The following is a 17,856-nucleotide window of genomic DNA, read 5'->3' on the forward strand; positions in this document are numbered from 1 at the left end:
TGCTTTAACAACAACCCTCCATTTTTCTTGAACAACTTGGATTTAAGATTAATGGACCTGAGGACTTTCACACTAGAATAAACACCAAAGATCGTGACAAAATATAACCAAAAGAAGATTGAAGACCTGCAAGATTGGTTAAATTTAAATAAATTCTCAATTAATTTAAGTTTTAATTAGAAGTACGTAGAAAAGTAATGATTAATAACATGAAGTGAGCATATGGAAAACTATACCAAAAGGATTTCAAAGAATACTACAGCTGCTTTCTACAGAATCTGAGGAACTAAGCAGCTTATTTGGAATTGGACAAACACCTCAATCATACTTTGATCTCTCTGTCCTCTGCTGCTCCTCGACATCTTAAGGAGACAAAAGTACTAGAGTGGTAAAATTAATTGCAAGTCAAGTGAAGTAAGAACATAAAATCTAATCAAATAGGAAGTAGTAGCGCATGTAAAAAAGGAGTACAGCTCAGTATGAGGCTTATCTATTTCGATCTATTCTATGAAAAAAGAAATTAGCAGTTTTTGCTGGGGTAATAATGAAGAAAAAATTAAATAAACTTGCAATATATACACCTCCATTAAAAGTTCAAAAGTCTATAATCAGTAATGAGTTATAGTATGCAGGCAGGGGACTGCCTAAGTGCCTAGCTACGCATCTAGAGTAAAATTTTCGAGAAAGAATTTGATGTGTGGAATGTAACATCTGCCCCTTTTAGATCCATGGAATTCCCTCTCTGAAATGGAATTAAAGGTTGGCCATAGAGTGTGTCAAGCTGATATTTTCATCGGGGTGCCGCCTGGTGTTGTGCTGCTGATGTTCCCTAAGGAACTGTTGCTACATTTTGGGTCAAACCAGTACTTGCCACTAGAAAATTCACTTCCTTTTCCAGTAATGCCAAATTCAAAAGGGTAGGGAAATGTGAGACTGAGGTTTCCACATTCTTTTTAATTACAGTTGGCTTCTAGTGGAATTGCTGTGAACAAAAACAATATAGAAGCCAAGGTAAACCAAGAGAGCTTGTTGTGCAAGAAATGCCCTAGTACCAGAATCAAGTTCTCCGTTTTATCTTTCTTCAACATATTCTTACTCTGTCTAGCTATTTGTAACTTGTATTAACCATGACCTGGGAATTGCTCTCTGGTTTATATGATGTCCCTTCTCCATTTCTTCATATCACTCGGTGTGTTGAATCATACTAAATCCATTACTATAATGTCAATATGAAGAAATATTTATAGTTTTATTAATTTAGGTCGTCATGATCGTGCCACCTGATTTGGCAAGCAACTCTTTAACTAAGTGTATTTATAGTTCTATTCAGTTTTGGGGTAACTCAGTCTTCTATGGAAAATTTCATAGCTACATCAGTGGCTGCAAGTGCTTTGCTTGTCGCTTCAAAATCTTGGTTATATATGTACATCATAGTTTCCTTCCAAGGCAAATCAAAAATTTTATATAAATAACTGGATATTGTTTGAGTGATATTCAAGAAACCTATCATGACAATGGATTTCTAAAAACAAATCCAAGATGTAGAAGAAAAGAGGAAATGGGGGAAACCACAAAATATCTGAGCTGTGTTTCATCTCTAAATAGACTTGTTATTCTCACCTCATGGTTGTTAATCTGAACTTGGTAGGTGATGGTGGCAGGTGATGCGTAATACAACACCTTCAACTCCTTGGCCTCGACACACCATTTTGCAAGCTCTGCAACTGCTACGTGTTCCCTATTTCCCTCATTTGCAAATACTTGAAGAGCAAGTTTGAGACAGGCTATTATAGCAATCTACTATTTTTATATGACCATTCACCGCCATGCTTTTGCGAACAAGCTATGTGACACTGTTAACGTTTTGCAAACAGCAAAATCTTGGAGGCTTTTCTATAGAGAAATTTTGATTCATATTCAGACCAAACTAACCCATGCCCTAACATTGAATTAACTAGTACTCGTAATCCAAAGAAAACCAGGGCTATCGGCAAACCACTCCCATCTGCAAAGAAGGAGATTTGTGACAATGATAATCCCACTGACACAAATTTTGGGCATCCACTTATGAAGGCCTGAACAAATGAAAGAGATATATAATAGAACAGTGCCAATTCTCATGGTGTTGAAGCTGGGGGAAGCTGGTCTACAACTGATAGGCTTGTCCAGTTTGCTTTAACCATTTATAACAAATGGCGACGAGATTTAGAAAAGTAACTAACACATACCAGTCCAGACCGGTCTCTGGTGTAGGCTTAAAGCAAACTGGACAAGCCTATCAGTTGCCAGGTAAAATTCAAGCATCGTGTATCTATAAAAGGAGAGAGAGAAAAAAAAAACTCAACCCGTAGCAACAAAAGTTACCATCTACACTCACATTCATATGTTCACTTAAACATATATCCTGCAACAACTTCCACTGCGCATCCAGTACAACCTCAATTTAAAACCCTCCATAACAAATGCCATCAGCTCCCCAATCAACTTAATTCGTCAAATTAATTTCAAAATCTGCTTCATTTACAGGTCATATTTTTATAAGATCACGGTTGATTCAGGTCCAAATTATAAGATCAATTGGTTGATTTTATTATTGTTCCTTAATTTTTAATTTTACTGTTCTTCATGAAGGAGTGTTGCCACACCAAGACTTACTGTCATCAAGCAAATGAAGATATGTGTTGGGATCTCTTTTGTTGCGGTTCAAAATAATAAACCAACCATACAAGGTTGATAAATCTTGAATTGTATGGAGTTGGGAGTAGGGAGTTGGCTGATAAATCTTGGAAACTAAAATTTGAGGGGCACCTGCAGAGGTGCACCCTTTCAAAAATAGGCGTATGCCATTTAAAGCGCCGCGCACACGGTATTCTTTAGTAAAAGGCGAAAGAATAGTTCGCTCTGTGCTCAACGCATGGCTCCGTGAGTTTTGCATCGGCGAGCTGCTTTCTTGTATAACCCTCGCACTAAATATCTCTTTCTCTCACTTCTGATGTGGGACTCGTAGCACCTACAAAGTTTTCATCCATTGAGGAATGCAAATTATGCAGAACATCGATATAAGCTCTTTTAGAACAACCATAAGGTCCATAATGACAAAACCCTGTATACAAGGAGCAGAAGTTGCATAGCAAGTTCTACTTCTACATACTGCTAGAAAGAAAATCCAAGTGATTCTATATTAAATTTTGTATATGCTTTTACTCGGACTACTTGATAATTTTACAGTTCCATTCAGCATTGTTTATATAGAAGATCTACAATCCAGACTTAATACTAGATGAACATAGCCAAAGATCTAAAGTCTTTGCTTTAGTTGCACTACTGGTGAGTGGCAGTCCACCACTTACAAAAGAAATATAGCCGACGAAGACTAGGACCCAGCTCAAGCAGATGACCATAAGCATTCCATTGGTAGCAAAACCAAATTCTTACTCGAGGCAGCCATAACTCATGAGCAAAGCCTTGTGGACATGATACAATTTGATACTGTCCGGTCTCACTAAAGAAGACCTCAATGTTATATTGATAATGCTTTTGGAAACAATCTTGCATCCGGCTATCAGGAGGAGAAAACTTCTCACAACCTTGCTTTCTTCTCCTCTTTGTTGATCATCTTCTTCCCTATAGTAAGGCTCACAGATGAATCCAATGGGCATACAGTCATGGCGTTCAGGGATGCGAGGAAGAGTAACCAGTTCCATGGTCCGTGGATACGGTGGATTTCAGAATGCAGATGTAGTAATCATTTAATCACTATGTTCTTCTTTGTGTGAGCATGCAGCACAGAGCCAAGTAATTCCATGTAGCTAGCTAGCACTCGTGAATAATCTTTTTCTCACTGAAGAAACTCCTCTGTTTTCCAAACACGTCTGCGGTAAGGAGTTTAAGATATTGGCCGTTCTAATGTCATCATATAAACCCTAGACTAAAATCATGTTAACAAAGGCCATCACGCAGATCTTGTAAAGAGAAGAGAGTCTAGCATGTTATATTACCAAGATGTGAATCAAAATCATGATGTCTGAATGTGTGAACAAGATTTTAGTCTAGCTAGCAACATAACAGGTCAAACATGAAGCAGAAGAACATGCCCTCTATCTGTATATAATTATCCCTAGCTGAAAAACTACTCAAATCATACATAATGCAGAATGGCTACCTCAACCCTTGTCCAATTGAAACAATATCATCACGGCAATGGTGGAAGAAGTAACAGTGTCAATGTGCTGGACAGACTATGGATGCAATCAGTATTTTGTTATTGTTTGAATGACATTAATCAGAAACACAAAACCAAAAATCAAACTTGATTTTTATTGTTCGAATGACAGTAATCAGAAACACAAAATCAAAAATCAAACTTGATTTGGAGAGTTTGTTAGAGACTGAAGCGTAGGTATTTATGCCGATAGGACTTTGATATGTAATATAAGCTGCCACTGCAAAGATTTCCGTCTTTTCATTTAGACATGAACTTAATGACTTATGTTATTCTTCTTCATAGGACAAAGAAGCTGGGGATGATCCAGATATCAAAGATATCCTCAAAGCATTTTGTGCGGTTTAAGTTTTGTGCAGTCTGACCTTTTCCAATTCACTTGTGTGCATCTAGTAATACAACTATGTGGGGTGAAAGTTTTTTCCCACTTACACTGTGCTGTGTTAGTTCTGTGTATCTATTACGTATATTTCAACTTCTAGGCTGTAAGTTCTTTGTAGCAGAACTCTGACATTTGCTGCTCTTTTGGTCTAGGTGAAACATAGGAAAATCCCATTATATGAAGCTCATTCAATTTCTGATGTGGTACACGTTTCAGTGACATTGCAATATATATAAAAGTCAGTACATGGCTATATGCTTGTTCTCTTAACGCAAGAAGTTCTTGAAGATTATAAGAAAAAGAAAAGTCTTTCACTTTGGTTGCAGTGTATAGGCTTTGAGAAATATATGCTAGTTATGTACTGCCACTCATGAAACCAATGTAACAACTAAATCTGCATATGCCCAGATCTTCCCACCAGAAGAAACCCGGCGTATTCTCATCGTGATTAAGGTGAAAGGAGAGGAAAACAGAAGAGGTGGTGCTCATTGCAAATTTGCAATCACTTTCTTAAAATTTGCATGCAAGACCAGCACATCCTACCAGTATTTATGCTGCCTTTGTTCCTAGTTGTAATGGAAGAAACAATTTGTATGGCTTCTTGGTTGCTGATAACATACCATACCTAACATGAAAAGAAAAGCAAAGCGATCAAATGAAATTCAATCAAACTTCCGATACTACCAATGATGAATATTTCTGGTGTCAAGTTAATCGAAGGTTAAAATCCATTTCGGTATTTGTACACACATCTTTAATTTCCTCAGGAAATAGAAACCATTTCATGAGCTCCTTTTCCTGTCACTTCATGCAGTTGAACAGCTGCAACATGCAGTTGAGGACACAGTGACAAACCTCTAGTACATATATCATAACCTCAACTCAACTTTTACAGACGAGGAAGAACAAAGAAACTTGAACTGGATTTGGTAGGGTGCGCCAAACCTTGCAGTAGTGCAAGACAAGGATGACACGTGTGAGCCCCAATAGCAAGCTATTGTGGTGGACTCACCCCTTAAAAAAATTAATTTAATATCGTGTGGACCATTGGTCCACGTATCAGATATTAAACTGATAAGAACAGATACTACACTTGATCTTAGCCAAAAGGCCGAGAAAGGTATGCTTTGTTTGGTCTAGCTCTTCGCTTTTTATACTCTATTCCCTTCCGTGCTTCTTTCATCCAGTGATGTGGGAATCTCACCTTCAGAAACAGCAAGGGGCTGCTTCCAGGGTCTTTACTGATGAACTTGTGCCTCGTATTCCAAAATATTACAGTAAACTCAACTAATAGTCTTCCCCATCTTACACTTGCAAATAAAAAAAATCCGGGCTTACATGGTCTTCCCCATCTGCAAAGAACAACTCAAGAGGACATCCGTGACATTGAGAATGAGAAGCCAATGAAGGCCTGAACAAATTAAATACATGGAGTGCTGTATTTTATGATATGACATAATCATTAGATCAGATCAAGCTACAAAAATATGAGCAGGGATTATTGTTGCAGGTGGCTGGTAAACATTGATTTGGATGTGCTATATATATGATCTGCATAAACTGGGAAGGTGGTAATTAACTAAAATGACATAAAACATTGATTAATTATTTCATGACACCGAGTGTTAACTTGGGGTAAACTTAGCGCTTGGCACCTACCTAGTGTTGCTACTTACGGGGCCTAAATCACTGACCTAGGCCTCTAGGTGGGAGCTGATATGCTTTAGCTAGATAATAATTCTGAAAATGCCGCTGGTGTTTGCTTAATTATTCATTGGAGGAATGCATGTTGTGCTTTTTAGTCTGTACAGTTGCTGCAGTAGGAGATTGTTTGGTACTTTCTTCCAACATGGGACTACGACGATGTGCAGACCCCAGTTTGGTTGGTGTCCCGGCCTTGCTTGCTGAGAATGAGCTTAATATAATTTGCTTCCACTTTCCTTGTTGGGAATATTGTGGCATGGCTTTACCCTCTAGTTTTTCAGTTTGATTGTCTTGATTTTCAATACTGTTAATGTATAGAGCAGGCTTATTGAACCCTTGTTGGTTTAGTTATGACATTTGATCAGTTGGTTATCTGCGTCTGATTTACGCATTTTGATATTGTGATGGATCGTTCTGACTGGCTAGCATTTCTTTGTTCTGTGCATACTGCGCGCATGCATAACATATATATATATATATATATATATATATATATATATATATATATATATATATATATATATATATATTAGTGGTTGTCACTTGTCAGTACATGTCACAGCTGCTCCTGTATTCAAATGCTGATTATTTGGCTGCTAATTCACCTGGATGATTCGCATTCCTTTGCAACAATTTATGCAGGTTGGAGATGAACAAGATGAAGAGGCTTCGGTCTTCAAAATGCTAAATAAGAATAAAGAACCATTAATAGTAGGGAGAGGTGTTGATGAACTTGACACACTGATTGACTAGCATAGATCTAAGTCTTCCCAATAGACCCCTCATTGATGATGGTGAAAGCAATTAAACGTTCTGATCCGGCAGCTTAGAAGAATGGTTCAAATTGTAACAACGTACATGTTGATTAGCAAAGGAGTAAAAGCAGTTGCGCGTTTATGCAGGTGCAATGACTTTTTTAATTGAATGTGCTATGACAATCCAATTAACCCAAAGAAAAAAAGAATATAAGTCGTTGAAATAGCGCCCTGTCTTTTTTTTTTGGTCTGAATAGCGCCCTGTCTTTGTTTTGCTTGTATTCGATGAGATATATATAGGCATGAGAGCTTGTGACAGATATGGGGATCGGATTGATGCTTCTATGTACGCAGTATCAAAGACGAAGGTGAAAGATTAATCACATATGCAAATCAGTTTGAAACAAGATTATTGCAAGAATTGCACGAATGCAATCCATTCTATTACCCTGAATATTCCAAAAAAAATAAAAATTAATCGACATAGAAAATCTAGTTCATAATTTTATGATGAGAGAAAACGAGTATAAAACGGGCCAATACACCAGTACCACTCTAGCTAGAGCCACATCTATCTTTATTGTAACGCTTCAAGACTAATCCAATCCATCACTACTTGGCAGCAGGCTTGGTTGGCCTCTTCACAATCATCACTGAACAGTTAGCATGATGAGCACAGAAGTCGCTTACACTCCCTAGAACTGCCCTGTAAAAACATTGTCGAAAGGTGATACATACTAAAAGTATTCTTTGTATATATTGCGTCATATGTGTACAGTTTCACTCAAATATTGTCACGTATTAGAATGAAACATATACCTCTTGACCGCTCCATAACCATGACTGCCGAGAACCAAGAGGGCTGCTTTGTGTTTATCCACAGCTTCGGGCATAACATTTCTCGGATCTCCTTCCATAACTTCCACTAGCACAATTTCCACCTGCATACATTCGATTATTATCGCATTTACCGCTCCCGTTCTATTGCAGATGATGTTTACATGCATCAATAAATTACCTTTTTCGTGGCGCACACTTCCTTGGCCTTTTCGACCGTCTTAGTAGCCGATTTCTTCATATCAGAAATCAACGAATTCAAGAAGTCCCCAGAGCCTGCAATTGATCGACATGACATGCATTAACACAAAGTAACTACGCCACAAATGAACTTGTTAAGCTCAGTAATCGGTTAACTAGTTACCAACTCCGGCGACTCCGAGAGCAGAAGCGGGAGATGCCCTAGCATGGATGATGCCGAGCTTGAAAGGATGGGTGGACCCGGGAGCAAACAAATGGTCCAGAGTCCACTCCAATGCATAAAAGCTGTGTTCACTATCGTCGATAGCAATTAGCATCAGTGGCTTAGCGCTTTCTGCCATTTCTAAATGACTTGTGCTAATTCACTTATCTGATCTCCAAAATGATAAATAACCATGTCAGGACTAGTCTTATTTATAGTCTGGTTGGTTTGCTTGGGATTGGAGGTTTGATGGAGTACGTGTTGTGGTGGTAGGGGGTGTGGAGGCTAGGATTGTGGCTGTTGAGAGTGCATGTCACTGTTTGAGTGATGAGTCTAAGTCATAGATGCCTACATTGCTGGTAACTGCTCTGAGGTCTTTGCGCCTCTGGACTTGGACATGTACGTCGCGGGAGATTCTCCGATCTTATTTGCCAGAAATAGTTGCAACTTTGTGATTTATATTATGTTTTAGTACTTTCTAAGTTTCTATACAAGCCCCGCGCGTGCTTAAAATTTTGACAAAAATTTATATGCGCTTCTAATAAAAACATTATTGATCGAGCAGAACAGGCCCCAGACCTATTTGATTTTGGATGGCTTTGGCTCCATTAACTCTTGATAGTTAACAAACAGTTAATGAAAATCAACCTTAATCACACTACTCCTTCTTCTTCTTCTTTTAAAAAAAAATATACATTTCAGTAGCTTATTCAACTTCATCCTATTAACCTTAGACACACATACATGCTCAAAAAAAAAAAAAAAAAATTATGCACACATGCAAGACGGCATGAAGGTAGCTTTCATCAGGGGTGGATTCAGTGTCGTTGAATTGGGATTAATTTCGGCCCTAATACTCTAATAGCAAATCACACTGACTACATTAATTGTCCATACTTTCAACTGATTACATTAATTGTCCAAACTTTCGAACAGAGCTTTTGTATGGGAATTCAAACCCAATTTGTGTTATTATAATGGCATTGGCACCGATAGTTTATGATGGAAGTTTTCACATCAATCATCGCACCATAACATATCTATAGATCCGGGATCTATTCTAGGTTTGAAGATGAGGGCTAATTTGAAGAAGATTTTGGGTTCAATAGTTTTTTTTTTTTTTTTTTTTTGTCGATAAGAAAAGAAAATTACAAAGAAAACTCCGAGAGCAGCCACCCCTAAAAAAATCAAATTGGAAGGCAGCGTTGGAGGACAGAGGCAACTGAGAATCCCAAACAAAATGGGAAAGAAAAGGAAATGAGTGACTGAGATTGGCAAGGCTATCGTTTAAAACGTTGGCCTCTCTCGCCGCTTTGTTGCTGTTTCTTTTTGGGTTCAATAGTTTAAAAGTTGGAGATTTGAAGATAAAAAATTAAACGTTCTAAGACGAATGTTTTTAGGTTTGGTGTGGTGTGGTGTGGTGTGTTGGGGAATTAAGGCATTTAGCTCGGTGCAGTGGGACAGACCTCTACACAAGTGCTGCTGGTTAGATGTGATTTTGAATACACTAGATCCACTTGGTTTTGGCATAAATAGAGTGGGTTTGAGACGGTTCAGTGCAGTTTGTCCAGTCCAAAATTTTAACGCATAACTTTCATAATCCAAAGTATTTCCTAAGGTGATTGAGGCTTCTAGTTATATTTGATAAAGCACATAATCTTTCCGAAGTACTTAGGTGATCGAGGCTCATAGCTACATTTGATAAAACACTTATCTCTTTACATCCACATCCTCAAAGGAATCTTCTTACAACAGTTGGTGAAGACAGAGGTTAATTTGGAAGCCTTGATATATCTCTTTGCCTTGACCAAACTGAATTTTTATACCACAGCATTCTACTAAGTAATATTAGCCTCTATATTATATAGACCAAGTAATATCAGGCATTTGAAAAAGGCTGATGAGCTAAATGATGGAATTCCTATTACGAAAAAATTAATTACAATTGAGAAAGGCAGTACGTGCACTTATCTCTCCACTAAATCCTGAACGGAACTTACTGTACTCACTAGAAGCAAATTCGTAATTTCGTTTCAGTTACATTTACGTTCCACACAACCAATGTATTTGAAAAAGTTAATTGGAAAGAAAAAAAATTATCGTAATTTTGTTTCATGTTACGAAAAATATTAGTTACAATTGAAAAAGGTAGTGCACTAGCAATCTCTCCACTAAACCCTAAACGGAATCGACTGTAGTCACCATAAACGAATTCCTAATTTCGTTTCAGTTACATTTACATTCCAGACGATCAATGAGTTTGAAGAAATTAATCGAAAAGAAAACAGAAAAATCATCGGAAATCCTCGACCGACGACGATGATGGCCCCTATGAGGACCATCCAAACACCGACTGTGGAGGAGGCGGCAGCGGCTGTTTATGCGCGGCGACAACAGAGATATTATGACTGACCTTCCAAACATTGAGCACAAGAGCGCCATAGGTTGACTACTGATTTTTGACAGAGGCAAAAGATGTTTTGGTATGCATTTGCATTAGATGGAGGAGTGCTAACCATTTTGGAAAGTTATTTCGAGATAGCTAGTAATTCCACTTACATTTTTTTTGTTATGCCTTTACATGCTCTTCTTTACTATATGATGGACCAGGGTCATATTGAGGCAAACAGTAACTCCGGCAAAACTGGAGGTGGGAGTTGGTGTGGTCCGGTTTATAACTGTGCTTCTCTTGCAATATTTGCTTTCGAAGAAAATTTCTAGTTGCAGTAATGTATTGGCAGCCGTATATGCTATTTGGCATTAGTTGTTTATTCTGTTTAATAATAAATGCCAAAATATGATGAAATTCATGTTACGAAAAAGATGAGTTAAAATTGAAAAGGGCAATTGCAGCTGGACAGGTTGAAGAGTCCACGACTGGGCCGGAGGTAGCTGAAGTTTTTCCTAGTAAAAGTTTTCCTTTTTTGCTGTTGTTTATTTAATTTCTATGTGCATCATCGGAATAGGGTTCTCTCTCCATGTAATCAGTTTTAGTTTGCTCCTGTGAAAATGGTTACAATGGAAAATCTATCTTTATGGTTTAATGCATGGTTGTTCAATTTTTACCATAGTCAATAAGCTAATTTATTGCCTCACCATCTCTAAAAACTAAATCCTTAAAAAGTACAACGCCGTCATGTCAAATACAAGCAAAGAGAGTAGGATGAAGCTAGAAAGTTACGGTTCGAAAATTTCATTAGTAACTGCAAGAGAAAATGGGCCAAATGGGAGCTCTAGATTGCTTAATTCTAGAATTCAACATCCTTCTTACATTTTATTCACATTCTACACGATCAATGAGTTTGAATAAGTTAATCGAAAATAAAATAAAAAATCACTGAAAATCCTTGACCGATGGCGGTAATGGCCACGACGAGGACCGTCTAAATGATGACATTTCACGTGAAGGCAGTCCACATGACCAGAAATAACCGAAGAACGTAGCAGAGATCCAACCCTATTTTTCAACCATACAATTTCAGTTTCATAACATGTAAACAAATTGAGAGTCTTGAAGCCCAGTCTAAACACTCTTCCAAAATCGGTTGCCTCTCTATCCTGGTCTCTTACTCTTCTATGTTTTCTTCGAGCTAAAATTGCACCAAAACAACAAAATATGTAAGAATACAAAGCATAATCAAATTGAAGACAACAAAATTATTCCTGATAATAAATTGAAATTAAGTTAAGAAATTAAATTACCTCAAGAACACCAAAGTGTTCTTTGGGCTGCTCGAAAAAAGATTTTCTCATTCTACAATCGATATGGGAGGGGCTTCATATGAAATATTCTATGGCTGTGTACATTTCCAACAGAACCCTAAAATTCAGCTGGACAAAAAACTTAAAGTGTCCCTTCAAAAAAAAAGAAAAACTTAAAAAAAGTGTTGTTTACTGGTGGGTTGCTTTCCATTTAAAGATATTTATTACTTTGACGATGTTGGTGGAATTATTTATGTCACCCTCTCCATGTAAAGGGTCTACAACTCTACGTGCAGGAGCCTCTTCATCAATTCTCTTTTCTGAAAAAGCCATGGTGGCCATGGAAACCAAAAGGGACGGTGGAGCTGATTAGGTCTTTCCCTATAAATGTTTAACCGTTAATTCAAATTAGTACCATAAATCTAATGGATATGGGATCTCAACCTCACATGCTTTAAGGAAAAGCAAGGCTTTTGGCAAAAGAAGTGTACTACAAGAATGATAGCTAAGGTCGGTCCACTTGGAGATCCACCAGCATGACTCATTGACTCTAACCACAATTACCAGAATAACACCACATTTGAAGGTAGATTAGACAAAGCAATGACCGAATTAGTAGTTGATATGAACTGAAATTATAAATTATTGTATGGAGCCAAAAGTATGCTTGATGATCACTTTCATGGGCCCTTTGTTTAATTCCAAGTAGGCAAGGGGTGACAATAGACGAATGTGTTCTATTGTGTGCGTGTTTGGGTTATGACATCTTAGACTATGTTGAGTACAAATCAATCTTTATCGCATGTTATTGATTATTTATGTCAAATCACCAACCTAATTCTAGGACTTTTCTCAATATAGGAACCAAAAGAGTGCCGGACTATAGTTCATTTACGAAGAAAATTTCAATCAATAGTAGATATTCATAAACACTTTATCATATAGTACTATTTTGAAGAAAAAACTGACAAAACTATTAAACATAAGTATGCAACATCGTAAGATAGAGCAACCGTGATTTTTGACAACTAGGTTCAATAACAGTAAGAACAACTAGTGATACATGATTTTAGTCAAATATAAAGCCTCAAAAACTAGCATATGAGAACAAGTTCGACTCATGGGTTGAAGCATAATTAAGGGGGATGAATACACTTAAGAGTCTACAAGATTTTTTTGTATTTTGAAAGTCTATGGGTATTCAATTGAGATTTTAAACAATCCTTTAAAATATTGATGTATTCAATTAAGATTTAAAATTATCCATTCAAATCTGCAGATATTCAAAAGTATACAGATGTTTAAAGATTTCATTAAATGCTGGATTTTGGAGGATTTTATAGTGCTTTTTTTTTAATACAAACTCAAAAACAATCCAACCAATTTCCAAGAGATATTCTCACTCAAAGAATGAAGAAGAGTCCTACATAATTTTTGAACACGATCAGTTTCTCTCAACCCTTTTCTCGGAGAGCTTGAGGGAAACCCTAAAACCACCGGTTGCAATCTCGTTCTCGTCCGGCGGCGCCCGGATGTCGGGGCTGGTCTCCTGCCACACCGTCGTCATGGTTGCTGCCGGACGGGAGATCTAAGGCCCACGGGATTGTCTAAGGATTTTGGCTCGGGTTCCGTCAGAAGGTTTGGCTGGGAAGGTGCGAAGGGTGAGCTTGCTTCACGGGTCCGGTCGTCGATTCATGCTGCGGGTTTTCTGGGATCGACGGTGGCCATGGATCTCGATCGATGGAGTGTGCGGTTGCAGGGCCTGCAGTGATGGGTCTTCTGGGTTGATGCATGTAGCGGAGGCGTTGGCTCTACACGGCTTGGATCGCCGGAACGAAGAGGCGTGGCAAGGCGGGCGTGGCGACGCAGATCTAGCGACGTGAGTCGGGTGGAACTCGGCCGGACGTGGTGCTGTACGACGGCGTGGTGGAAGAGACAAGGTGGACTGGCCCAAACTAATGATGGGCCGGGTGCAATCCTTCGTGGACTCCCTTATTGGGTCGAAACAGTTTGGGCTGGGGTTTAGCCCTAAGGGCCATATTAGATCCTGCTGGGCTTTAGGGTTTGGAGTGTCTCCTTTTGGGCTACCTTTTGAGCTTCTAATTGGGCTAGGGTTTCTACCCTTGGTCCAATCCTATGTTTTTAGCTTTTGTCTAATTACAATATGTTTCTTGTATTAGGAACCTAACAAGTCTAGTTTTGGCTTGTCTATGAGCGGTAAGTTCTAAGATAGTAGGTCTATCCTATGTACCACTGTGGCTCCTCTGCGAAATCTTGTCTGGCCATTGTTATGTGTCAGGGGATGGGTATGTAATGACCTTATTGACATGCGCTATTATCAATGGAATTCCCATTATTTTCAAAAAAAAAAAGAAAAGAATGAAGAAACTCTTCACCAAAAAAAATAATAAAAGAAGCAGCTCTCAATAGGTGACACTCATCCATTTTGTTTTAGACATATCTTCCCACTATCCTCCTCTGCCTCTGCCTCTGCTCTCATCTAATAGTTTTTTTTTTTTTTTTTATCACCATAGCTCTGGAAGCCTTAATCCTTCTAGCTAATTAAGCTCACTTTCAATTGTATTGTCAAGATGATACATACACACATGTTTCTTTTTTTTGAATCAAACCCGAAGCAGGGTGCCGATATATATACACATATTCATCTAAAACCATAATAGACTGTTACATACACACATGTTTCTTTTGTAAATTAGATATGAAATAAATTATGTCATTAGTAAGTACTTTTTTGTGTAACATTTTGGTTGATTAGTTTTCTCTTATTATTCATATATCATTATACACAACATAAAGAATGGTAGATTGCCATGTATGTATGTATATATATATATATATATATATATATATATATATATATATATATATATATATATATATATATATATATATACTATTTTGTCACTAATATATATATACATCCATTGCTTTTAAAGAAAAAGAAAAAAATTAACCTACCAAAAACATCATAAGGGACTTGTAAAATCTAAACAAATACTAGTAAATCAATCCATTAGAATCAATCAGAGTTCATATAGAATTTAAACAATCCGTGGATTAAGTAAATCAATAGATTATAAAAACTCAAACAAGATATTTTAAAATCTGAATTGAATATACCCCCCCTAAAATTTAAAATGGGCGTTTTTTTTTGGCCACTGGCTTAACAAATTGATCACTTTTATTTTTTTTATAATTTTCTTTTCTTTTACAGAAACAATTCATAACAAAAAAAAAATGCAAAAAAAACATAAATCATTTCCACGGCAAAAGAATATTTGAACTAAAGTTTTGCCAAACATAGGCAACTACAATGCAATAACTAAGAGCATTTTTAGCAATGCTAGCCATTTTTTAGTCAAATTTTAGCTAAAGTAGCTGAAAAGTTATTTTAGCTAAAGTAGCTGAAAAGTTATTTTAGCTAGCTACTTTAGAATTACGTCTGCATCAATGCTCTCTATTTTAGCTAGTTTTAAATTTATATTATTAACTATGCCAATGTCAGTGATACAAATTTGATGTTTCCAAATTTTTTATATTTTGAGTATTTTTTTTCAAAATGTAGTAGCTAATTTTGTCGCCAGTCTAATCTAACTAATAAACTAAATATAGAAAGAGAGTTTCTATTGGGACCTCTAAATCTACTCACTTGACCTCACTCTATTATGAATTATTAAATGACATATATAACCTACTATAAAATGATTATTAAAGACAATAATTATACCAAAAAAATATTATATTTATTTTATGTAGACTTTCCAATTCAAAAATATTAGATTGTATTCCTTATTATTTTCCTTATCTATTTTTATTTTCCAATTTCACTATATGCTCATTAAAGCATTCATATATATTTAATAAGAATTAAAAATATGATTAAGATCATGTGACATAAAAATGTATGATATATATGTTTTTTTTTTATTGAATGTAATCAATGTATGATATATATGTTGAACGCATATTGGTGAGGGAAAGCAAAATAAATCCTCTTATGATTTATGACCTAAATCTAAGTCAATCCATTATATTTGCAAAAAAAAAAAAAAATCTAAAAATATTTAAATAATTAATCATGTGGTACAAAAAATACAAAAAAAAAACATTAAAAAAAAAGAATGATTTTTTTTTTTTAGAATAAAAACAAGTGATTTCTTCATTTTTTTTTTGTTTTTGCACAACTAAAATAGAAAAAAAAATTAAAAAGAAAACATAATAGTTCATGGCATTTTCTTATTGATTAGACATTAATTTTTGAAACTCAAGTTTGATTAAGAAATGTATATTTAGTTAAGATTTATAGAGTAATTAAATCGTTGAAATGACTAAATTTTTTATTTTAAAGATAATAATTTGTTTTCAAATTATATGAGTGAGGTTATTTGAGGAAGTTTAGTGAGGTTTAGTGAGTAAATTTAGTTTTTGAAAATTTGATAAGAGGTGTAAAAAGCATAGAGATCAAGTGAGTAAATTTGGAGGTTCTAATAGAAAAACTCGGAAAAATGAATCATATAATTTTATGTTCACCATATGTTATTTCATTTCTAAAATTTGGCTCTAAGAATATCATCTCTAACTTTTTTGCATCTATCCCACTAATTATACCTTGTTCAACCAATTAGCATATCTGAAAGTTTGCATCTTTCCAAAACATCCAATGAGCTAAGGAATCCAATAGATGCAAAAAAGTTAGAAGATGAACCAAAAAAAAAAAGTTAGAAGATGAACGTCTTTTAGGAATTATCAATACAGACCTCTGACAAAGTTCCACCGAGAAGAGAACAAGGTTCGTCTTTCTTTCAATTTATTTATTCCTCATTTTAGGCTTATGGTATTGTTTAAGCATGCTTACACGTACAAACACACCCTTAATTAATCATCCTAATTACGTTCTGCCACCACATGGCTCCCTGCCTCCCTTTCTGTCTGGAACTGTGGAAGTAATTAACCTGCCTAATTACTAACATAGTACGTGAATTTATGGTATTTGGAAATGCCAGGTATGACCTTCTGGAATTTGATCCCTACCCAAAACCTAGATGAAGGTAGAGAAATTACAGAGTTTGAAGGGTCATTTCCAGTTTTATCTGGGAGTGCAAATGGGGTAAAGTTAAGAAGAAGGGTCGCATGACGACTGATTCTGTTGCAGGCAGGAGTGCAGTTGTGTAAGGGACGTATTAGGAAATTTAGCACATTTAGGTGATTATTCTACTCGTGGCCTCATAATTTTCAGAGCCGGACGTCAGTAATCCCAATGTCCCACATGTAAATTTGAAGAAAGATTTTTTTTTTTTGGGAATAGAAAAGAAAGATTCAAAGAATTCTAGTTAATGCAGTTTTTCTTTCTTTCTTTTTCATCAGAATTTATAACAATAAATAAAATACCGCCCTCATGTTTTTTTTTTTTCATGGAATTTTCGAGCTACCGTTTCTAGATGGATGGAAGAAAGGAGACGATTAAAAAGTTAAGCCTAGATCAGGATGCTCAACAGTGCACCCTACTAGGTGGTTAGGTTGGCTCGATAGCTAGAGGCGATTAACACAAGTTAGGGATGTAGGCTAGTGAATAGTGTTGGGTCTAAGATTTTTGAATCCTACGCCCATAAAAGAAGTGAGTTCAACTTTTAGATTATTCATTAGTATTAATTTTAAAAAATGAAAAATATTTATTTTTGTTTGATTTTTATGTTTTGAAGAAAACCCTAATTTTGTAGGGTTTTTAGTTGTGATGTATGATATACCTTCGTTGGCGTTTTGTTGTCCTTAGGCCCGTGCATGACTTTCCTCGAACTGACTTGATTGTTTGGTAGAAGAGATTTCGATGGGC

At 36.3% G+C, this 17,856-nt stretch overlaps 1 protein-coding gene and 2 non-coding genes across 3 annotated transcripts; all 3 read right to left on the minus strand.

The window, feature by feature from the left end:
• Nucleotides 1–2,803: 2,803 nt before the first annotated feature.
• LOC133713231 (U5 spliceosomal RNA) lies at nucleotides 2,804–2,920 on the minus strand. Its single transcript, XR_009847903.1, has one exon. It is a non-coding gene; the product is annotated as a U5 spliceosomal RNA (small nuclear RNA).
• Nucleotides 2,921–5,533: 2,613 nt separating this feature from the next.
• On the minus strand, nucleotides 5,534–5,728 carry LOC133713220 (U2 spliceosomal RNA). Its single transcript, XR_009847892.1, has one exon. It is a non-coding gene; the product is annotated as a U2 spliceosomal RNA (small nuclear RNA).
• Nucleotides 5,729–7,421: 1,693 nt separating this feature from the next.
• On the minus strand, nucleotides 7,422–8,485 carry LOC133712929 (universal stress protein PHOS32). The gene is made up of 4 exons (XM_062139040.1): nucleotides 8,265–8,485; nucleotides 8,082–8,176; nucleotides 7,883–8,004; nucleotides 7,422–7,769 (listed from the first exon to the last, which is right to left on the minus strand). The coding sequence occupies exons 1-4, from the start codon at nucleotides 8,440–8,442 to the stop codon at nucleotides 7,676–7,678; spliced, it is 489 nt and encodes a 162-aa protein (XP_061995024.1). The 5' UTR covers nucleotides 8,443–8,485; the 3' UTR covers nucleotides 7,422–7,675.
• Nucleotides 8,486–17,856: the final 9,371 nt, after the last annotated feature.

This window comes from Rosa rugosa, chromosome 5 (genome assembly GCF_958449725.1).
Source record: "Rosa rugosa chromosome 5, drRosRugo1.1, whole genome shotgun sequence".
Lineage (NCBI taxonomy): Eukaryota > Viridiplantae > Streptophyta > Magnoliopsida > Rosales > Rosaceae > Rosa > Rosa rugosa.